This window comes from Siniperca chuatsi, linkage group LG12, assembly GCF_020085105.1.
Source record: "Siniperca chuatsi isolate FFG_IHB_CAS linkage group LG12, ASM2008510v1, whole genome shotgun sequence".
Classification (NCBI taxonomy): Eukaryota; Metazoa; Chordata; class Actinopteri; order Centrarchiformes; family Sinipercidae; genus Siniperca; species Siniperca chuatsi.
This window is the reverse complement of record NC_058053.1, coordinates 14,420,100-14,443,926: the sequence shown is the minus strand read 5'-3', so window position 1 is coordinate 14,443,926 and position 23,827 is coordinate 14,420,100. Positions and strand designations below refer to the sequence as shown.

At 40.8% G+C, this 23,827-nt stretch overlaps 1 protein-coding gene across 5 annotated transcripts in view; it reads left to right on the top strand.

Moving 5' to 3' along the window:
• Positions 1-152: 152 nt before the first annotated feature.
• The window catches only part of lrp2a (low density lipoprotein receptor-related protein 2a), a 50,583-nt gene continuing 26,908 nt past the window's right edge, over positions 153-23,827 (top strand). For 2 of the 5 annotated variants that reach the window (XM_044216209.1, XM_044216207.1), the window contains exons 1-34: positions 159-447; positions 5,554-5,661; positions 6,148-6,270; positions 6,727-6,843; positions 7,240-7,350; positions 7,518-7,631; positions 7,713-7,829; positions 8,428-8,571; positions 8,687-8,806; positions 9,369-9,497; positions 9,996-10,165; positions 11,884-12,107; positions 12,570-12,776; positions 12,937-13,139; positions 13,353-13,493; positions 13,736-13,939; positions 14,564-14,756; positions 15,552-15,677; positions 15,891-16,021; positions 16,247-16,384; positions 16,491-16,772; positions 16,911-17,150; positions 17,694-17,813; positions 18,290-18,406; positions 18,571-18,951; positions 19,302-19,316; positions 19,688-19,936; positions 20,548-20,759; positions 20,885-21,069; positions 21,192-21,420; positions 21,573-21,750; positions 21,978-22,106; positions 23,132-23,298; positions 23,588-23,731. In XM_044216209.1, coding sequence (XP_044072144.1) covers positions 174-447; positions 5,554-5,661; positions 6,148-6,270; positions 6,727-6,843; positions 7,240-7,350; positions 7,518-7,631; positions 7,713-7,829; positions 8,428-8,571; positions 8,687-8,806; positions 9,369-9,497; positions 9,996-10,165; positions 11,884-12,107; positions 12,570-12,776; positions 12,937-13,139; positions 13,353-13,493; positions 13,736-13,939; positions 14,564-14,756; positions 15,552-15,677; positions 15,891-16,021; positions 16,247-16,384; positions 16,491-16,772; positions 16,911-17,150; positions 17,694-17,813; positions 18,290-18,406; positions 18,571-18,951; positions 19,302-19,316; positions 19,688-19,936; positions 20,548-20,759; positions 20,885-21,069; positions 21,192-21,420; positions 21,573-21,750; positions 21,978-22,106; positions 23,132-23,298; positions 23,588-23,731 — 5,742 coding nt within the window. In that variant the 5' untranslated portion in view covers positions 159-173. Of the gene's footprint in view, positions 448-5,553; positions 5,662-6,147; positions 6,271-6,726; positions 6,844-7,239; positions 7,351-7,517; positions 7,632-7,712; positions 7,830-8,427; positions 8,572-8,686; positions 8,807-9,368; positions 9,498-9,995; positions 10,166-11,883; positions 12,108-12,569; positions 12,777-12,936; positions 13,140-13,352; positions 13,494-13,735; positions 13,940-14,563; positions 14,757-15,551; positions 15,678-15,890; positions 16,022-16,246; positions 16,385-16,490; positions 16,773-16,910; positions 17,151-17,693; positions 17,814-18,289; positions 18,407-18,570; positions 18,952-19,301; positions 19,317-19,687; positions 19,937-20,547; positions 20,760-20,884; positions 21,070-21,191; positions 21,421-21,572; positions 21,751-21,977; positions 22,107-23,131; positions 23,299-23,587; positions 23,732-23,827 lie in introns of all 5 variants that reach the window. The other 3 variants (XM_044216210.1, XM_044216208.1, XR_006380088.1) reach the window with 2 other exon arrangements.

The following is a 23,827-nucleotide window of genomic DNA, read 5'->3' as shown; positions in this document are numbered from 1 at the left end:
CCTTCAGGACACCCTAATTTACAGTTTTTCGCAGTTGATTTTTATTACTCCCATCATTATTTTCCTCCCAAGCGCCCGTAGGCACCACCATAATTCCCAAGTGCGGAGCAAATAAACAGTGATGATAGCCCGCTGTGAGTGAGAAATCACTGGCTGGGACAAGTCGGACCTGCATGGCATTATGCAGATTCCAGGGCTGGAGGGATTTATCTGGAGGGCCGAGGCTGGCTTGGGGGAGCGGCTGTCCTGGCCTTTGTGCACGCCCCTTTTCATCAACTAGCTGGCCAAGAAAGACAGACAGAAGAAAGCACCAGCATCCAAGCCCCGGTCCCTACAGCTCCTCCATCTGCACAGCGGAGCTGGACGGACCAGCCAGAATGTGGAGAGCACTGCTGCTTAAACTTTTTCTCGTCTTCATATGCTGTGTTAGATGGTGCCACTCTGAAGGTAAGAAGTGTGATTTGTTTCCTTCTATATGTTTTTCCGTTCACACAGGTTGTCAGCTGAATGATTCCTTGAGGACCTGCAGAGTTGTTGTGCAACTAGTAGTGATTCACTCAGTGGACTTCATCAGAACAAACCAGTTATTGTGCAAGGAAAGTTGAATTGTTGCTGAATTAATATGCGTATGTATGTATTTTTTTTTTTTTTAGCACAGACAAATAAAGAATCCATCCAATGAGTAACAGTTCAAGTTTTGATGGGAATCAAAGAAAATAAATCAACTAAACACATGGAAATAACCTTGTTGATGATTAAAAAAGCCACTCTTATAATGGAACTACACAATCTCCTCCAGTAATTTTGATGTGGCCACTAGGTAAAGTAATTCTGGCTCCAGAGCTAAATGTTTTACCACATAGTATTACTTTAAATGTTGAGCACAAAGCCCTCCTCAGACAGATTGGAAGTTCTCTTGAGGAACTTTTGCCTGAGCTTTACTGTTGCTAGGTAACAGAAAAGAGCATGTGACTTACAGACAATCTGTGAGGACTGAGAGCCACTGGTACAAATATCATTCAGTGGAGCAGATTTTACGCTGCGAACCACCGATTCAAACTCGATTCCAGCTCTAATGAAGAGCTTTATTTTCTAATGTGAGACAGAGACAGAGACAAAATGCTCAGATACTGCTATTTATACATTTAGACAGTGTTGTGTTTGTCTCTTGTGTTTGTAGCCCTGCTAGATCCTACTTCTCAAATTGTAATCTGCTTTCTTTTTGCTCAACCCTTAGTATGTAAGCTCCTTAGTGTGAATCAAGCAACTAATTACACTGCAGCTGCTGCAGAATGGAACCATTTCTACCTAAGGAGCAGTCTGAAGTTAAGAAAAAACTGTACCAAGAGGAAGGTCATGGCTACAGCTTTCTCATTTATTTATTATGAAATATCCTGTACCTATTTTGCTATATTTCCTCAGTGGCTAACAGACACACAACAATAGAAAAGGTGGACTGTCCATGCCAAAAAGACAATATAACAGTGTTGACACTGAGACTGTAGCATTTAAAAAATCCACTAGGTATTTCTTTTGAATTACAGTACTTGTAGCTGAGGTTTGCTGATGACAACTGAGGTGTACAAAATGATGACTTGACTAAAACCGCAGACTCTCAGTAGACTTTGTCAGCATGTTCACATTGATCATTAGCTTGAATTTGTTGTGATTAACAGACAGTGATGTAGGCTGCTTAAATAAAACTCATAGAGTAGTTTATCTTTAACCTGAATTTTCAATAACCATTCCATGTTATACAGAGTATCACGTGCTTCCTGAAGGCTATCTGTTGGTGTGTGTTTATCAGGCTGAAAGATGTGTCACTTAATAATATACACAGAAAGATTAGTAATGGTTTATTTATGTAGTTTTACTATGAGGTGACAGGGTGCTTTCTCTAATCTCAGCTTGATCCTCCACATATATCCTTTAGTTTGATAATTGTTTCTTCCATGACCATCTGTAACACATTATCCAGCCCTCGGCTTGATGCTGCTGCAGAATGCTTATGCTGGCATTAATAGCTAATGTGACGGTCTGAGGGGAGTTCATGGTGCTGATTTGTTAACTATCCTCTGCCATTTTTGCTGTTCCAGACATGTTTTGTCAGTAAATTGAGTTGTTTCCTAATTAATCATTGGCCAGTGAAATCTTAATAACCTATTAAGTGCACAGTAAGAACTTTAATGGTGTTACAAGTTAAGTTTTTATTTCATAAGAGGAATATGAATAATGAAAACAGACAACATGTTTGTTAATGTAATTGTAGTCTGCTACTATTTTGGTTAGTTGTGGGGTTAGACTGTCTTGATTTGATCAAACCTATTTTTAGTTTGAGCCTGTAATGACATCGTTAAAAATGTCATCTGTTGTGTTCAGAAATTTCAAGACGCACAAACTTAGCCAGCACGTGCATGTTAAACCTCACGCATGCCGGCTTCTTTCCGGTGTAGGAGCCTAAATCCTTGTGCAACAGTTAGACTGCGTTAGAAACAGGAACACATTTGGCACAAATCGAGTGCAAATCCTTTCTTTTCCTGCAGGTCCCTTAGTCTAGGTTACAGACACCCAGGATGGAGTTTAGCCTCGAATAAACAGTTGGTGAGCTGTGACTCACTGTACAGAGGAAAAATCAGTTGTCCAGTGTGTCATTGCATTGTGACAGTTTAATTTATGGTTCTTTTCTCTCATGTTTTTGTTAAGGCACATACCAAAAATCATGTTGAGTATTCCTCAGTTCTAACCAGACCAAGGCTTTATTCCTCACTCCATTTATTCCTTCCTTTTGCTCCCATGCCACTGCCAAAGCCCCTTGGTTTTTCACTGTTTTGTGTGTAGCCGTAAGAGCCAAAGTCACTTGTTTGGCAATTGACTGCATTCTGCTGCATTGATTTCCATATGAAATAGGCAGCAGCACTTCGCACTGACAGCATGGACGGGTCCAGCGTTTAACGCTGCCAGCAGCCGTTTTCTCCGCATTTCTCCACACACATTCAGTGAATGCAGAGGGCTGGACCAAAACAAGACGGTATTGATGAAAGCTTGAAGGCATCTTTCAGGCGCCCCACGTGACAAGAAAGAGATGTTTTACCGCTAGTGAACAGGTGTTTTCTTAATGGGTGGCCGTGAGAGGGGAGCTTATGTTCTACTTTTGTTTTACCTTATCGCAGGAAGTAAGCCTTCTGCTTCTGCTTTCTGCTGTCCATCTCCAAAGTGTCTTTTTTAGGGTGACACTTCCAGTTATGAGTTTGCATCCCTGCTGGCACCTCTTTTGTGCCTTTGTAATTTCACAGTGGGGTTTAAGGCGTTTGGGGGGCTTCATTCTAATGAAAATTCCTCTACTGCTCCTCTTTGTTGGGCAATAGTAGGGCGTCCTTATCTTCTTGCATGGATAGTGCGGTGCTCTCTCCTGCTGTGGGTTTAAGTTGCTAATTAGAAAAGACAAGGCTAGAAAGAAGGGAAAGGAAAACATTAAATTACACAAAAACACTCAACTAATAAAAAAGCATGGCTCATCAGACTCAGATTAAACAGTCTTAATAGCAGATTTGCACCATTCACCCTGGCCTTTACCATCTCTAATATTGATTGACGTAGTGAAATTGCGACTTTGTCAGGATGAAGACATAGAAATTGGAGGATTAAGGAAAAGTTACAAAGAAGATGTTCTTTTCAGAATGTAAGACGAACCCTCACACGAGATAGTGCCATTGAAAGGTTCAGCTTCAGTGTATCTGTCACCTTTCCCAGAAGTAATACCGTCAGGAAACACTGGCTGCATTTGAAAGCCTCCAGCAGATTGGTTTCTTCTTAGCAGCATACGTGGTTTTAAGTTGTCAACCTAGGTCTGAATGTATGGCAGCTATAAACATCTTGATCTTTTCCAAAGCAGATTTTGATATTTTGTTATTTCATTCAAGTGTTTTGCAGATTTTTGCTATTTTATTTTATTGTTACATATTTGTTTTGTTTAATGAGACAATTCTTTTTTCTGTTTTTAAACCTTTGTGATCCTTTACAGACAGTAGTGTTGTCTTGACATTCAATACTTAAATGTACTGAAGGGAAATATTGTATTTTTCTTTTCTTTTATTGTAAATACAGCGCAACTCTTAGCCGTTCGTATACTGTATGCAACACTTGTGCCTGCTGTCATGCTATAGATGATGCTGAAACCTCTGGGATCACTGACTTGCAACAAAGGCTCCCTTTGAGCAGATTGTGAGCAATTTTATCATTAGTAAACTGAGCAGGAAAAAAGGTTAGCCTGTTGGATAGCTGCTGATGGAGTTAAATATGCAACTTGTTTTGCTGGGTTGGTTGTAAAGCAGTTTGGTGGTTTGCGGGCTACTTAATCTGAGACAAGAATTCTGGATTGGAGCGTATGCAAGGTTTTTAGTGCAGCAGCACAGGCAGTGACCCCACAACTGTTGTGGAAGTGATCCATCTTTAAAAGAGAACATTACATAAATGAGATGATGAACCTGTGACTCTAAATACAATCAACGTCTCATTCACACATTTATCAAGCCAAAAAGCTGTTGGTCTGTAGGCAATTAATTTCTAGTAGTTTACATTACATTTTTTGCTCAGATAAACGCACATGTTGGCATAATGTTTTTTTTTTCACAAATTGTCTTTATAATTCCTTATATCTAGTAACTTCAAGCCGTTTTAGTAGGGTTGTAGAGCTATAGCTATGGGGTACTGCAGCATTTGATTTTAGATAAATAACCCTAATATTTTGCAAGTGTAGGAAGCTATTTGATCCAGAAGAAAGAATGTTTCCAAAATGCTGGATAAGACAGGACAGAGACAGACCACCAACCCCAAGCGTGCACCACCAATCACCACCTCGCAGCTCTTCTCACAAAGAATTTGGGTTGAAATGGTTGCGGTACCACCCAGTACCACTATTTATTCCAATTACATTTCAGACCGGAAAGGAACAGCATGCACCATAAATCAGGCTGTCAGAGAGACAATCAGAATTGCACATTCCTATTTGGACAGGTGTGATGGAGTGCTCTGCCACTGAAATATGTTGCCTGAATCAATCTCTCCTGGAAAACGTCAGGGAAGGTAGAGTGGTGGTACCTTATCTCTACAGATGCCACTCAGTGAGAACATCAAAAGGAGGCTCAGGATGAGTGCAGTGAAGGTTGTGTAACTGTCGGGGGGATGGCTGGCACGCTTGTCTCCAAGGCTTGTCAATGCTGTTAACAACATGCTTCATCAGTGGAAGGCATCCCTACCCCCGTATGCCATGTTTTGATTAAATATAGAGTATTTAAGAATTTATCAAATCTCTTTTTGTGACCATATTTTTTATAGCTTTTTCCACCTTGCCCCAAGGACCTAGGATGGACAAGATGACAAGTGTTGGACATAATTAAATAATAATAATAATAATAATAATAATAACAATAATGTAATCAACATTAAAATGGCAAAAACGTTGATGGACAGTAACTGTGGATAAAAGTTCTAATAGCATGTAAGAAAAAGCTTGAAATCAAGCACTGAATTATGTAAAATTTGAATTGTGTGTAGGATGTGAGTTGGGGCAGTTCCGCTGTGGGACAGGCCGATGTATACCAGGTGACTGGCACTGTGACGGCACATCAGACTGTGTGGATGACTCTGATGAACACGACTGCCGTGAGTTACTTATTATATCACACTGTAGGCCAACATAGTACCTGAGAGGGTTGGGATATTTAGTATAATGCTTGTTGGATGTGAGTGTCATTCCAGCCTGAATTATAGCAGTGGTGGAAGAAATACTCAGATCCTTTATGTCCTGCTTTCAAAATTTTACTTAAAAATACACAAGTACTCTTCTTTAGTTTAATCTATAACACTGCATCCATCATAATTTAAAATTGATTATATGTTGTGTATGTAAAATCTTAATCTGCTAAGTAACTAGTAACTTTAGTGCTGTAAAATTTAGTATGCAGTATGAAGTACAATATTTGCCTTATAAATGTAGTGCAGTAGAAGTATATAGTAGCATAAAATAAAAACAGTCACTCAAAATTTGACTAAAGTACTGTACTTGAGCAAATGTACATAGTAACTTTCCACCACTGGATTACAGGCAACTGTTGTAAATAATGAAATGCTCTGTGTGTATTCCAACAGCTCAGGTAACATGTGATGACAGTCATTTCCAGTGTTTGAGTGATGGCGAGTGTATCCCAGTTGTGTGGGTGTGTGATGATGAGGAGGACTGTGAGGATGGTTCAGATGAGAGGCAACACTGCCGTAAGTACATTTTACATTTTTAGCAATTCTTCAGGGGAGCTTATAAATGTTTCATTATTCCAATTGTCTTTCAGACAAGTCGAGTTTGAACCACCTGAACCCTTATACATATACATTTTTTAAAATATATTTTTCACCACATATATATTTTGTATCTGCTTGGTCCAGTGCTTCATTGAAACTACTGTATATCACAATTTGAAGTGGATTATTCAAATCCAGGATGTATTTTTTTATGGCTGCACCGTTACAATGAAATATTCTTGATGTTTTGATCAAGGTATGTGGGTTTGAACAATAATTTGGTGAACCCACCAAAGGGTCTGTGGGACTGAGAAAGTTACGGAAGTGTTCAGAACCTATATCTACAGTATAAGTAGATTTTAAGTGCATGTAAGAATTACATGAATAAAACCTTTCTATGGGCTGCTAAGTCACTCTCCAATCTGTCCCCAGCTGGAAGGACGTGCACCAGTGGCCAGTTCAGCTGTAGTAATGGAGCATGCATCCCAGGAGAATACCGGTGTGACCGTCTGGCAGACTGCTCAGATGGGTCTGATGAGAGAGACTGCCGTAAGTCTTCTCCAGGGTGGTTTCCTTTTTTTTTTATCTCAGGCTCCTGTGGCATTTTAATCAATTTGTTAAGATTAAGAGGCTCGCTGACTGACAGAATGGGCCACAATATGCTTCTTGTTGTCAGAGGTTGATTGCAGATTCCTTGGTGGATTAGTCAAGCTGAAGTTCAGCTGCTATGCCATTATTGTGCCGACATGGTAGACTCACAGCACTACACACTGTGGTAATCTCACAATTGCATAAAGAATGCTGTGGCGACTGCTGTTGTTATGGGGGTGGCGTTAAATTTTCTCTTCATTCGCCGAGCGTTTCACATTTTAAAGGCTAAAAAGAACACAGTTGTCAGACTGACTGAATGTATAACATTGTCCTGATGATGATTTAATCTTTCAGATTACCCCGAGTGTACACAGCTGAGGTGTGCTAATGGGGCCTGCTACAACCGGACTCAGCGATGTGACCACATACTTGACTGCCGTGATGGCTCTGATGAGGCAAATTGCAGTAAGAAGCAAATTTGTATTAAATTAAGTCAGTTTTAGTGATAAACGGTTCAAGTGGAAGTCGTCGTTGAGCCTCCCAAAAAATGCAACCAAAAAGCAGTACCATCCATAGCATGACATCATCACCAAATCGATCTTTTTTGTCTTTTTCTGTTGTGTTTTTTTTAGCACAGCACTGCAATACGGGCCTGTTCCCGTGTCATAATGGGGTGTGTGTTCCTCAGCGCTACGTCTGTGACCATGACGATGACTGTGGAGACCGAAGTGATGAGCTAAACTGCAGTATGTAGCCTCTGTCTTTCTACCCTCTACCTTTAGTCTCTGATCTTTTCTGTGTATTAATATTCTCCACTTCACCTGCAGCATATCCTACATGTAGAGGGAACTACTACACCTGCCCCAGTGGCCGCTGTATCCACCAAGTCTGGCTTTGTGATGGAGAGGATGACTGTGAGGACAATGCAGACGAAAAAGGCTGTGGTATGGACACAGTAGTAGATAGAGTAGTAGTAGATAATTTTTCACTGTTAGGACCAGAAGCATTAGAAATTTGGCTGGTTAAGAAACACTAACAACAACTCAAGCTCTCTGTGTGAACCTGGTTCACACAGAGAGCAGTCTCCATGGTTGGTTAGGGCTAGCAAGACGCTATTCCTGTGCTCCTTTAAGTGTGTTATTCAAATGCCTCTTTGTAGTACAAGATCGCGCAGCCCCCCAAAGGGCTTTAGAATTCCTCCACACGGCTGTGAAGAGTGTGTGTTTTTAGAGGATGGGCTGCAGGAGCCCTCTGAGCCCCCATGTGACCCCCTCAAAGCTCCACTCCCCTGCATCGATTTAAAGTGACAGTAATTTTCCGAAAATAAAGTCCCAGTCACAATTTTCTTAAGATCAGCACCACATTCCTGTGGAGATAAGGCTGCCTGTCCTTTATACACACCTCACACATTGAATATCTAACATATATATAACAGTCTACCACATGTACAACTTTCTACTGTCCTTTTTTTTCTGATTTTGTTTTCCGTTTTCTATGTGTAAGCCTGCACAGACAAAGATGATATATTTGTTCTGTCTGCAGATAATGTACCGCAGGAGTGCTACCCAGGACAATGGCCCTGTCCATCCTCTGGCCTGTGTATCCCCATGGATCAGCTGTGTGATGGGACGGCTCACTGTCCCGAGGGAGAGGATGAAACTAACACCACTGCTGGGCGCAACTGTAGTTAGTACCAACACAACTAGTGTCAAGTACACATTAGGACATCTAATATCACAGAAACTGAAATATAATTACTTGAAATATAGTCATTGACTAATTTGGTTTCTGTGTTGGTCAGGTATCTGGAGATGTGCCTCTCTAAGCTGTGAGCATCGTTGTCATGCTTCCCCTGATGGAGGGACTTGTTCTTGTCCTTCTGGATACATTGTCAGCAGCAACGATAGTCGCTCATGTATAGGTATATATCCTTCATTGACTTTACATCAGCCTTGCCCAATGAGAATCTTTCTTCATAGACAGTTGCAAGGATAAGTTGGGTTGTTCAATACTTTTTCATGTAATAGAGTATCTAGTATCTACTTTGACTCAGTAAATGAGATTAGCAGTAGCTAGTGCTGGAAACCTTTTCTTACTTAAAGCGGGACATAATTTTGTTAATAACAGAGATTCTCAATCACAGGATACTAGACGTACACAGAAAAAGCTTCACTCAATTAAGACCTTAAATTGGTGCATGTAAACACTGACAATTCTTATTCTGGCCAGAGCCTAATCAACTCAAATCAGGTATGCAAGATCTAGAAGTGCGCATAAAAACGGCTGTTTTTGTTTGGACTCAAAAGTACTTTGGACTCATAGCTGAATTTAAAAGAAACGAGGGGGAAGGATGGGAAAGATTTGTTGATTCACACTTCATTACAGCTTTACGTTGTTGTCTTAAAAACATGTTAAAAGTCAAATTTAACAAAACACATCAGTGTTTAATCCTCTTCTGCTGTGATTTTGACTTCATGCTGAAGACTTTGACGACTGTTCGATGTGGGGCGTGTGTGACCAGCTGTGTGAGGACCGCATAGGCTCCCATCACTGCAGCTGTCGAGAGGGCTACATGCTGGAGCAGCACAGATACTGCAGAGCGGATGTCTCAAGTGAGCGTCATTTCCTCTCTGTTTGAACAGATTGTCTTACATATAGTATGCTCAGATTTTGAATGTGTGAATGATCCATCCCAATGAGGCAATTAGCATAGCCCCCTTTCCTGTTTGCGAACCACTGTGGCTGCTTTACTGAGCGTCTGCACTTCTTTCTGGTGCATTGTTGCGTACTGAATGTTGTTTTAGTTAGTCTCTTGCCTTTGTGGAACATAGAAAGAGTGTTGACTGAGAGGCTGACCTCTCTGCCTTTAGCTTTAGTGAAAAGAGCGTGTAATGATAGTGCCTAGAAATTACTCTACCTTCATTAGTCTGAGTCAGGGATCTGAATTAATGTGCTACATTCTGTAAATTTCCACTGATATTAGTTGCGCATGCATACTAAAAAACTGGTTTCTGTTTTGATACAAATCAGGCTGTGGTTCTAACCTGAAATGTTCAAATGACTTCTTCATGCTGCGTTTTGTAAATTGTTGTATTTTGTTTCCTCTGCAGCTGGAGTTCCTTCTTTAATATTTTCTAATGGCAGAGACTTGCTAATAGGTGACATCCATGGCAACGGCCTGCAAACTTTGGTTCACTCACAGAACAGAGGGGTTGCAGTGGGTGTGGACTTCCATTATAATCTCCATAGGATTTTCTGGACTGATACCATTCAGAATAAGGTATTTTTTAAATCCAATTTCCATATCCAATGTTATTTGTAACTATTTACTACAATCTTTGTCTTAGAGCATTACCTTGATGAAATATTTTGTTATGCCTTGGTAAAAGTTTATAAGGTGTAGAACCAGTTTCTTGTTTGAGGAAATACTTTAGTTAGACTGGAGCTGGCCAGGATGGAATTCTTTCAGTTATCCTTTAAAATATCAGCAATGTTGATACTATAATAATTGGATAGCTGTTGGCTCCTTTGCGGCTGGGGCATAATGAAGGGAAGTAGATGTGGAATGAAATCCAAATGGCCTAATCTTGAAACCTGTCTGCTAGGCTAGTATGATGTTCACATACCAGGGTGCAATTTTTGTAACTCGATCTTGTTCGAAGTAATCCTGCTGTATTTGTTTTCAGTGGCACTGTCCATCTATATGCATTCTTTGGCCAGCTAAAAAGTCTTTGTTCGGCCTATGTTTTGGCTCCTCAGTGGTTTGAACTGCAGCCACTGAGCTGAAAGGGTAGGACATATCTGTGACTGGGCATCTGTGTATATCAGCCATCTCCATGGCAGCATGTCAGATTAAAAGTAGGGAAAGCACAAACAGGGCATGTGAATGCAACCAGAAAGGTTAAACTACAAGGCTATTTCCTCATCTTCAGTTTCTCTTTAAACAGGTCAGTTGAAAATCCTGCTTTTTAGACGTCTGGATCTTGTTTCCAAAGAATCAGGGCTGCTAAGAGCAGTACCCCCCTAACCAGCTGCCAAAGCTTCCAGTCTGAGAAAGTAGTGCCATCATAGTATCAGTAGAGTGGCAGGTTTAGAAAACCAATTTACAGGCTTCACAGAAATGTAACAAGACAGAATCATCAGACAAGCAAACAAATAATCTCTCTCTCTGCCTTTTTCTACTTACTAAAATGTGTTTCTTATTGTTACCTTTACATTCATGCCTGTGACAGCTGTTGACTGCCATAGACTACTACTAATTAGCCTCTTTCTTAAAGGATAGGTTCACATTCTTTCAAGTCTATCTTAAAACAATACTTACATGCCCATATGTGCAGTTTAATAGTTTTTGTTCGCTGTAATTGTTTCTCTGTTTCATACTGGCCACAAAGTGATCCCCTCTTAAAGCAATTTCACTTTAAGTGATGGGGGACAAAATCCCAAGCTCTATGTCCTGTGTGAATGGATTCCGAAGTTCAACCAAAGGTAGTATGAGGTTTCAGCAGTCTGAATTAGACAAATAAAGTATCTATCTTCCAAAGTTGCAGTTTTTTTTGTCCAAAATTCTCTTGTTGCATTACTGTGTCTTTGCAGTAACTCAGCAGGGAAGCACTGTCCATTGAAGTGTCAAAAACGACAAAGTCATTTTGAAAGATGCCCAGTTGATTTGTCTAACTCACACTGCTGAAGCCCAATGCCTTCTAAAACTAAACTTTAGTAGTATTTTTTTCTCAGAACAAGGACTGTAGATTTTGTCTCCCATCACTTACATTGAAATCAATATAAGAAGGGATCGATATCTCTTTGTGGCCAGTATGGACAGGAGTAACAATTACATTGACCAATGACACTTTCAATGTACATACGGGCATGAGAGTACTGTATTAAGATACACTTGAAAAACTGTGAACTTATCCTTTAATATCTTCCCTTTATTTCTGGAAGCAGTGACCACCTAAGGGCTAATTTCCTGTCAACAATGGCGTCTTTTGTGTACAGGTGTTTTCTGTGGATATGAACGGTTCCAACATGCAGGTGGTTTTAAATATATCAGTTGACTACCCTGAGAACTTGGCGGTGGATTGGGTGAACAATAAACTGTATGTGGTGGAGGCCAGCGTCAACAGGATTGACATGGTGGACTTTGATGGAAGTAACCGGGTCACACTCATCACTGAAAACCTCGGAAACCCAAGAGGACTGGCGGTGGACCCCACTGTCGGGTAAGCACATCATCTCCCAGTTTCCATTCATTCATCTAACCACCCATTCCCAAACCCCTCATACAGTGTCTGTCATGCTCCATTGGCATGGAATAATGGGGGGGGGTGTGTGAGATTAGCAGATTGCCCTGGGTGGATTAGTGAGGAGCAATGTAAGTGATGACCCTCATTGTAATCCAATAGTATAGTTCAAGGGGGGAGGAGAGCCAGGCGGCTACAGATAAATTGCTTATCGTAAGTTAATGTACAGCTCTTTGGTGAGATGCACAGCCACCCACCTGGGGACATAATGTGATGCTGTGGATGCTAGACTTAATTAACAAGAGGAAAGTCTCTTATATATTTTCTTAAGTGAATACATGTAATGTTATTTCTGTGATCCCAGCTGTACATAGCAGTCATCATGTAATGATCCCACCTCAAAGAAAACTGGCAGATTAAACATTTAACCTCCTTTCACAGGTATATGTTCTTCTCAGATTGGGAGGCGCTGAATGGACAACCAGGCCTGGAGCGGGCCTTCATGGATGGCACCAACCGTTATGGGATCATTGGGACTAAACTGGGCTGGCCAGCTGGTATCACACTGGACATCGAGGCCAAGCGCATCTACTGGGTTGACAGTCGCTATGACTACATTGAAACTGCAACATATGATGGCCTTCATAGGTAAATATGTCATGCGTCATTCCTCAAAAATAACAGTATTTTAGTTGAATTTACAGCAAAAACATAAAAGCTAATCCCCAAGAATTCTGTGGGGTAAACAAGTAGAAAGGTTTGTGCATTTATGTTGTAATAAATCAATGTTTTCAACATTTTTTAATAGAAAAACAGTGGTCCATGGAGGAGCTGTGATCCCACACCCATTTGGCATCAGTCTGTTTGAGCACAATGTCTATTTCACGGACTGGACCAAGATGGCCGTGATGAAAGCCAACAAGTTCACTGATAGCAGTCCTCAAATTGTTTACAGTACATCTCAGACTCCACACGGAGTGGCAGTGATACATCAGCTGAAACAGCCACATGGTAAGCTCCTCAGTGAGCCAAATGTGTCTTCTTCTGAGTGGTCCTAATGCAGCTCACAGTTCTCACAGTTTAATAAAATTTTCCCAGATTTTCTGCCATGTAACTCCTAGTGTTTCTAAAGAAAAAGCCTTGAATAGCTATAGTTAAAGAATATCAGAATCTGTTCTTATAACTTTGCCAGTTACTGGGATTGTTTTTTGTTTTTGTCTCCAGTGCCAAACCCTTGTAGTGTAGACAGAGGTGGATGTGAGCAGATCTGTGTTCTGAGTCACAGGAGTGACAATGGAGGACTGGGTTACCGCTGCAAATGTCGCATGGGCTACGACCTACATGCTGATGGCAAGCGATGTTTTGGTAAGAGAACATTTCTCTTATGACAGTAGTGATTTGTTTCTTGAAGAGATCATAGTATGTTTCCTGGTTTAAAGTGTAAAATTATACTTAACACTCGAAAGATGTAAAGGTTCACCCGAAACACACATGGGTTTCATCTTGTTTAACCCTTTCTTATGTGTTATAATGTTTTTGTGAGGCTGAATATCTTTGGCATGAATGGTCATTTTGTTTGATATGGTTTTCTGATTTCTTATCTTCAGCTGTGAGGCAGTTTCTGCTGTTCTCCAGCCAGCTGGCCGTGAGAGGGATCCCCTTTAACCTCTCTTCTCAGGAAGACATCATCCTGCCAGTCACTGGATCGCCTTCCTACTTTGTCGGGGTGGATTTTAGTGCTGAAGATGATGCTATCTTCTTCTCAGACACAACCAAAGATATTATCTATAAACAAAAAGTGGATGGGACTGGTGAGCATCTTGTCAGCCTAGCTTTCTAGCTGGATTGTTTAGAATTTCCTAATCACTGTACACATCCACAGCATAACAATAGCATTCATTGTATACAAGGAAAGACACGGTGTGGAGTATGAAAAACTGTGAACAGCTAATATGTTTCCAGTGTTTTCTCTATGCTTACATCCTTGGATAATTTCTTTCCGAGCAGAGAGCTCTACCATGTGATTCGGCCAGGCTTATACAGGGAGTTAAGGGAGTGCCTGACGGGGCCAACTGGTACTATGGGGGAGGGAGTGGACAGGAGTGTGGACAGTGGAAAATGGATCAAATAATCATCTTACATCTCAAACTAATTACCTTAAAATGGGTCGGACAGACTAATCAAGAATGTTTTACCAAGCAGTTTTGATATTTAGTTTAAAAACTATCACCTAAGCTGTGGAAAGAAGTTACTAATGTGATAATCCACGAGCAGTCCCACCACACAAGAAAAGAAACACCGCTGCTCTGATCAGTGATGTTGTTTTTGGAGCTGCTCTAGTTTTTTCTGTTCGGTCCACATGGGGAAAATGCAAGCTGACAGCCTATTGATTTAAATGTGTTCCTTCGGTGGTCTGACTGCTTTGATCTGCACAGGCAGGGAGGTACTGGCAGCCAATAGAGTGGATGGAGTGGAGGACCTGGCTTACGACTGGATTTCAAAAAACCTCTACTGGACTAACCCGCGATACAGGAGTATATCTGTCATGAAGCTAGCTGATAAGTCCAGAAGAGCCATCATACGTAACCTCAACAACCCGAGGGCCATTGTGGTGCATCCTATCATTGGGTAAATCAATATAAGACCAGAGAATTAATAGTATTTTTGTGACTGTTGTTCTTTGAAGCAAATATTGGTATTTTGCTTGTACTCCTCCACAGAGAGGTTATGTTGATAATGCAGGGTCAACTATAAAACTATCAAAAATCACCTTTGAGGTTTGTAGGGATTCAGTGGGATTCAGACTTTGCCTGAAAAGTCATGGCTATGTGATTGTATAGGGCATATATTCCTTATCACTATATCATGACGCTGCCCAGATGTATCTGAATAAAAGAGCTGTTAGCCAGTTTACAGCCCATGTGTACTGAATGTTCTACATTGATTACACTTTAATCAGTAAAATTAATTTAAAAAATATTTAAATGGCTTAAAAGTATAAAAGAGGTATTCATTGTATGTGTTAACTTTATAATAAATATATTAAGCTATTGATAATGTAACTGGAGGATTTGTAGCTTTCTTCAGTTTCTGCAAAACCAACCATGTATGTCTGGTGACACACCTTAATATGTACTCACACTCAAATTAGGCCCCTACCTGATAAAAGGAATCCTTATTTAGAACAAACTGTTATTTCCAATAGCCTCAAAGTCATAAGGCCTCTGTGTCCAACAGCTGAGATTAGTTCAGTGTGAAGAAGTTGTCTTAAACAAGAAAAGCTCTATAATGTGGAAGTATCCAAAATAAAATCTAAAAAATTGGGTTTTTGTCACCCAGGTACAGTAGATGTTTCAAAGTATTAAATGTAGGTTTTTGAATGAAATATGACACTGATGCTCGTGGTTTATTTTACTTTGACAGGTATATTTTTTGGACTGACTGGTACCGGCCAGCGAAGATTATGAGGGCTTGGGGTGACGGGTCACATGCCCTGTCTATTGTAAACACTACTCTTGGCTGGCCAAATGGCCTAGCTATTGACTGGAGGTGAGTCTAACATCTCATAGCCATGAGGCAGTCCCACAATACACCATTTCACCTTCTTCATAACACTTAAGATTGATGTAATTTGTCATTATTTTACCCATAAATTATGGTTGCTATAGCAATGATTTTTTTTTTTTTTTTAATCATTTCCCTGACCGCATTTGTGATTGTGCTTATTTTAAACTCTTGCTCTCTGCTCTGATCTCCACCCAGCTCAATGCGTCTGTATTGGGTGGATGCCTTCTTTGACAAAATTGAGCACAGCAATTTTGATGGACAGAACAGGATTTCTTTGGACCGTATAACACAGATCTCCCATCCATTTGGTCTCACCATTTTTGAAGGTAATAAGCCCTGGCACAAACACCAAGCTGCCTATAAAGTTCCAGTAAAGGATAATAATTATTGATCTAAATAAAGAGGGAGTTCATTTCACTGGCATTGACTTAAATTGTGGTTTTTCATTCTTGCTTTAATGATGATCATGTCAAAAGAGCCATTACTGTTACTAGGAGGTGATGAAAGATAAAGTAACTGAGGTTATGCTCTGGTGCTCCTGTCCCTTGAAGGCTATGCATATTTTACTGACTGGCGCCTGGGTGGCATTGTACGTGTGCGCAAGACCGATGGTGGGGAGATGGTCATTATCAGACGAGGAATCATCCACATCATGCATGTCAAGTCTTTCAACTCCCACTCTCAGATTGGTCAGTAGCTTTATTCACTGCTCTTCTCACTCCACTATTATTGCATAGCTGAGGCTTGCACTTGTCAGCCATATTCCTCGTAATTACACTTCACTCTCCTTCTCAGGTTCCAACCTCTGCAACAGGCAGACAAATCCTAATGGAGACTGCAGCCACTTCTGCTTCCCAGCACCAAACTCACAGAGGGTGTGTGGCTGTCCGTATGGCATGAAGCTGTTGCCTAACCAGCAGACATGTGTGGAAGACCCTTCCAATGAGCCCCCCACACTGCAGTGCGGAGCCAACTCCTTCTCCTGTGGCAACGGCAAATGTGTTCCAAACAGCTACAGATGCGATGGTGTTGATGACTGCCATGACAACAGTGACGAAGTCAACTGTGGAATTAACAGTAATGCTTTTTTTTGTATATCCAGTTCATTATACTGGCCCAACCTGACCAGAGTCAAAAACAGTTTCATACCCTTGGGGTTAAAAAAAATAGTTTAAGATTATAATGTTTAATCAAGATCATTATCTCTTTTTTTAGACACCACCTGCTCCCCCTCTGCATTCACCTGTGCCAATAAGCACTGCGTGCCTGCAGGATGGCGCTGTGATGGGCACAATGACTGTTTTGATAACAGCGATGAGTACAACTGCCCTATGCGGGTGCCTGGAACGTGCCCTGCCAATCAGTTTACCTGTGCCAACCACCGCTGCATCCCACATACCTGGCGTTGTGACACTGATAACGACTGCGGGGACAGTTCAGATGAAGCTGATTGCCGTGAGTATCTCTATAGTGGCTATCAACTTAGAATTAATAGGATTTGCTTAGAGACTTGTTTTGATAATTCTAAACACAAAACAGGCAAAAACAGGGCAAGTAGCCCAAATTCATTACACTGGCAGAACTTTATTTCAGGAAAGAAACTGCAAGCAAATATGGTGGAGACAGAACAGTATTTAAGAAAATACTGAAAAAAGGTTGGCAAACAAAACATTTAATGTCTAAAGAGTGAGTTTAATATACAAGTAAATTTAATGCACAGTTTTTGATGAAGTGATAAATGAACCTACGTATATAGCCTTAATTATAAAAACATAGAAATGAAAGCTGGTCAATATGCTACTGGAGATGACTCACATGCCTCTAAGTGTGTCCAGGATCAGACAATGTGCATTCATTGGATGCCCCACCTATGTCAGGTTCCTTAATAGGAAAATGGGTTACTCAAAAAACTATTTATGGCTTTTAACTACACTGAATCTGCTGTGGACCCAGTGGTACACAGTTGTTCCACAGTCGTCTAACAATTTGTGTTGACAGATCTGGGAAACACATGCCATCCAGGACAGTTTCAGTGTCCAGACCACCGCTGCATTGACCCCAACTATGTATGTGATGGGGACAGGGACTGTGTGGATGGGGCGGACGAGCAGGGATGCAGTGAGTACCTTTCTGGATTAGTTTTCCCTGGACATACATATAGTCGCTGGTCTCATCTGGTGCTTACTTATAACACATGTATGTATTTGATCAAATATATTTAATTTCATTTTGCTTGTATTTATAAAACAAATTATATTAGTTGCTGATCAGATCTAGTTGACCTAATTGTAAACTTGCTTTAGCCTAGTCTCTCACTTTGAGATATTGTGAGCTTTATCGCCCCTTTCCCACTAAATAATGAATTCATTTGTTCAGTCATTTATGCGCTCAGCAATACTCTGTCTGTGCCAACTGAACATGCTCAAAAAGTTGTAGAGGTCAATTGAATTCTCTGTAAAATTCAACAAGCATTTGCTAAGCCTCTTAGTTTATTGATCTCATTACGTGTGTTGCACAACAATTGAGCTCAGCATACATACAAAACTGCAGAAATATTGAATATGAGGTTTAACATAGTCAACTGGATTTTTCAGTCTACAACTGCACTTTGAATGAGTTCAAGTGCTCCAGTGGTCACCAGTGTATCAACTCCTACTACCGATGTGATGGAGTCTTTGATTGCAGTGATCGCTCAGATGAGCAAGGCTGTCGTAAGTATTTAAAAAGGCTTTTGGTCATTGGTTACATTACAGAAGCATTACTCAGTCTTGTATAATTAGGTTGCTAATATACATGTATATATATATTTTTTATTATTTTCTAATTTTGGACTGAGCTTTGGACTGAGTTTGTGGTGTTTTCTAATGTATCTCAGCTACTAGGCCCCCAGGGATGTGCCACCATGAGAGTGAGTTCCAGTGTCAGTCAGACGGGAGCTGTGTCCCGTCTACCTGGGAATGTGATGGTCATCCAGACTGTGAGGATAGCAGCGACGAACACCATGCCTGCCCACCTCGCACCTGCCCCTCCTCGCTCTTCCGCTGTGACAATGGAAACTGTGTGTTACGCAGCTGGATTTGTGATGGGGACAACGATTGCAGGGACATGAGCGATGAAAGAGACTGTCCCACACCGCCTTTCCAATGTCCAAGCTGGCAGTGGCAGTGCCCTGGCCACAGTGTGTGCATCAACCTCACCACAGTGTGTGACAACACTCCCGACTGCCCCAATGGTGCTGATGAGTCTCCTCTCTGCAGTAAGTCTGATCTCTGCTTTCTCAGTCAGCCTGGAACATGTTCTTTGTCTATCAGAAAGACTTGATTGTTTTATTACATTTCTGAGTTTGCTGGCCTCCTCAAATTCAATAAAATTTTTACATCACATGACAAACAGGATCAAACTCAAGTGATTTTGTTTAATTTGACATTTTTCTAGTGCCTGTATTGTGTAAACAGGAGGGGCTTCATTTCACAGAAATTTTGTGTTGAATGTTACTTGTTTGTCTTTGGATTTTTTGTGTTAAAATCATGCATGTGTGTGATTTGACCTGTATTAACCTGAAAATTATCTGTGATTTTCCTTTCTTGCCTTTCTCACTACTTTCAGATGAGCCTTTGCCAGGTAGGAACAAACTCTCAATCAGTAGTAGGAATGCTGCAAGTAGTTTTGATTGATTTTCAACAAACACAGTATCTTTACTAACTATTTTGATATTTATAGATTTGTTTCAATATATAATCAAAGAAAAATGTTGTTGTAAGTAGTGTGTGTGGTAAATGTAACAATAATTTCTCGCAAATATACATAAAAGATAGTTCTGGCTCAGAGTAGCACTTCTAAAGACACTTACTGAAGTAGTTAGTGTTTTGTTGTTCATTAATTATCATTAGAGCATGTATATTAATTGCATAATTTGGTCGATTTTGTATTTGTGTTGTATTATCATGTCCATTTTTGGGTTCTAAATTATGCTTTTCCTTCTTTCAACTCAGATCAGGAGAGCTGTTCTGACAACAATGCTGGCTGCACCCACGGTTGTATCCAAGGGCCGTTTGGGGCCCAATGCACATGCCCTGTGGGTTATCAACTGAGCAATGACTCCAAAACCTGTGAGGATGTAGATGAGTGTAATCCCCCTGGACTATGTAGCCAGCAGTGCTTTAATGAGAGAGGCTCTTTTCGCTGCTACTGCCAGGATGGTTACACTCTCGAAGCAGACCAGCGTACCTGCAAGGCCTCAGGTGAGGAGGGATACGGCTTAAACCTTTAAACCTTCTGTGCACGGAACTTATTGCTCCCCTGGTAGTTGTAAATAACAACCTATAATTTCATAATTGCAGGCCAATTATCAGTCCTACAGTGATTTGGTTGTCAAGATGACTTGCCTATACAGTACATATATACGTTTACTCCACTGTGCTGGCTGTTGGGCAGGAATGAGCTATAATAAAGCGAGAACTTGGCCCCCAGACTGCAAGACTGACACACTGTCTTTCTTCTCCCTTGTCTCTTCTTGCTGCTCTGATTTCTTTAGATAAGACAAATAACATATATGTCACTCACTGGCCATCACTGGCGTAATTAGGACATAATCACCAACAAAGGGCTTTTTATGGGGGAGCGTGCCTGACATGAGCTCCTCTTCCACACAGATAACCCGCTGAAAGGCTTTGCAATACAATAGGTCATTATTTGGACAAAAGTGCATTCTCCAAGGATTGTCATTTGAGTAGGGTCTATTTAACAGTCCTGTCGTAGAGTTTTGGTAGACATGCAAAAGCTGATAAGTGCTCCTATTAGCATGAGAATGGACATGAAAAATAGGTAAGAGAGATTTTATGTCTGTTTACAGATTCTCGTCAGACGTTCTTGCTAGTGGCCAGTCGAAATCAGATTGTGCAAGATGACATAACCAGTCAGCCCAATGTGGTCCGCTCACTGGTTCGAGATGGACGCAACATTGTGGCCCTAGATTTTGACTCGGTCACTGACCGTGTGTACTGGTCCGACACAAGCCAGGACAGAATCTGGAGTGCTAACAAAAACGGCAGTGACAGAACTGTGGTGAGTTGGTCTGTTCCTTTTTGTCACCACAGATAAATTGCTTTTAGTTTATATTCCCAGCTTTACATGTCATTTCATTTTCACATGTAAACATATTTAACTAAGAATGAGTCTCTTGTGGACAGATATTTGATAGTGGAGTGACTGTAACAGAGAGCCTCTCTGTGGACTGGGTGGGACGAAACCTGTACTGGACTGATTATGTCTTGGAGACTATTGAAGTGTCTAAACTGGATGGCACCCACCGCACTGTATTAGTCAGTGAAAATGTCACCAACCCCCGAGGCCTGGTGCTGGACCCAAGGGACAGGTCAGAGACGTTCAGAGAAAGTTTGTTTTAAATCTGTGTGTCTTGGAATGTAATGCATGTTATGATCTCTGCTTTTCATTATCAAATCAGACGGTGTTAAAAGACGAGCATTTGTTTTGCAGTGCTCACCTGATGTTCTGGACTGACTGGGGGAGGAACCCCCGCATTGAGAAGGCCAGCATGGATGGGAAATCGAGGACTGTTATCATAAGCAACAAGCTGTACTGGCCCAATGGTCTAACCATAGACTATCCAAACAATTTGTTGTACTTTGCTGATGCCTACTTGGATTTCATTGACTACTGCGATTATAACGGCACCAACAGGAAGCAAGTTCTGGCCAGTGACCTGGTGAGTGTATGAGAAGGACGACGCGTTTTCTGAATTATCTGTAGAGATCTTATTCATGTTAATAGTCTAAAAGTGAACAGAGCACATTCAATTTCCTTTTGAATAGTTTGTGTAAGACACACTTTTTTTCTTTTGCTACTCTCTATGAAAAGGTACTGCAACATCCCCACGCAATTACCATTTTTGAGGATTTTGTGTATTGGACCGACAGATACATCAACCGTGTGATGCGAGCCCATAAGTGGCATGGGGAGAACCAGACAGTGATGCTGTTCAACCTCCCTCAGCCCATGGGTCTGGTGGCAGTACACCCAGCCAGGCAGCCGGCAGGTATGGCAAAGATAATCTACATTAACCAATCTCTGTTACATCAGTATTACCTGATGTTGACCATTGTGTTGGCCACCTGAATTGGTTTTGTAGTTATTGTATATTGATTGATACCAATATACAGCAGGTCCATTGTTTTTGTACATTTAAGAATAATCCTAGAGAACCTGTGAAGATTACTCTGTTGACTCTTTGTGGGTATGTGTGTGTGCTTTGACAATTTGTAGGTGAAAATCACTGCTTGAGGAGTCCCTGCACTCATATCTGCCTGCTTTCTTCTCTGGGACCAAGGTACTACTCGTGTGCTTGCCCCTCAGGCTGGACACTGGCAGCAGACCAAATCACCTGCACCAGAGGTATGCATCCTGCCAAATGGAGGAAAACACTCATCACTCAGTTTGATGAAAAAAGGAAGTCGGGTCAGATGCAGTTGATAAGTTGATGTGCCAATACGGTATTCTTCTTCTTCTGCAAACCTGTTATTGCAGAAATGATGGTTTTTGCATGCTTTATTTCAGAATCAGAATCAGAAATACTTTATTGATCCCAGAGGGGAAACTCTTTTGCTACAGCAGCTCACTATCACGTCAGTACACACAGGAATGCACGTACTAAGCAAAAAAAAATATAATAAGCAAAACAAATATAATAGCATATTTGCATATTTGCAGCCATCTGAATGTAAGTAAGAGGTGAAATCTTGGAAAACACTAAACTCATATTATAGATCGATCCAGGTGCTTGTCAACAGTCTCCCATTTAGATTCTCTTGTAAACTGCTGTTCTAGTCATAAATATTAAGAATCATATAGTCATATCTTTCAAGGTCTTAAGAAGACAAGGGACCTTTAATTCAAAGTCCGAAGAGTCCCCCTTAGGTGAACAGCTTAACTCATCTCAGGTTTCAGCCCATTCAAGCCAAGCAGAACACAGTCTCCCCCCTGAGGCCAACGATTATCCAAGAATGAAAATGCCCCACAACCATTCATTGATTCTAATCTCTGATGACAAAGCAAATCAGATTGTGGAAACAACTTTCACCAGTCAATCCTCTTTATAGATAAAGGCCTGTTAGCTCAGGATCCCTATTTTGCACCAGGTATCATACATTGAAAGCAACTTTTAGTTTTGGATTACCATGGGCTAAATTCACATCAAGGAAACGTGCTCTCCTAACTCTGTTTCAGAATTAGTTTGGTAACTTTTAAAGTATTTAGTAATTCACAGCCTTGAGGAAAAAACTAGTTCTAGGGTAGGTGTATTTTGTTCACAAATTAGAAGTCACAATGATGTAGCTTTTGTTTGTTGTTTTACTGAAGGAAGAGCAGTTTGTAAATGTACTGTTTATTGACTGCTTTTGCATTATTGTTTTTACTTGTAGTTGAAGATCCTTTCCTGGTGGTTGTGAGAGACAGCATCATCTATGGCATTTCCTTGAACCCTGATGACAAGAGTAATGATGCTATGGTCCCTGTTGCCGGGCTTCAGAATGGCTATGATGTTGACTTTGATGACAGCGAAGAGACCATCTACTGGGTGGAGCACCCGGTAAGTTACTGTCCAAAGACACTATTTTCAGTTTCCTAGTTCTTAATCTGGTACAGTAAACGGGGAGCTCATTTGTTGTGAAGAGACACAGTGCTACTAGGTATACAAGCGACATACTGTACATGTACTGTAACAGTATATGTTATAGTTCAATTCAGAACTTTGAGATTAGGGTTAATACACAATAAAAACTCAATTAAAAGCTGCCGGGAAAACATAACACAAGATTCGCTCAACACATCCACATTCAGCAGTCGTTGAGATTAATCTGTCTTCCTTTGTCCACCAGGGTGAGATCCACAGGGTGAAGTCAGATGGTACTAACAGGACAGAGTTTGCCCCTGCAGCCATTCTTGGCTCCCCTGTCGGCCTGGCCTTGGACTGGATAACAGAGAACCTGTACTACACCAATCCAGCTACACAGTCTATTGAGGTGAGACAAATAATACTTTGTCCTGTTGTTGCTTTTTTCATTATTACTTATTATTACTACTGACTTTAACTTAAACTAAAATGAATAATTATTTTT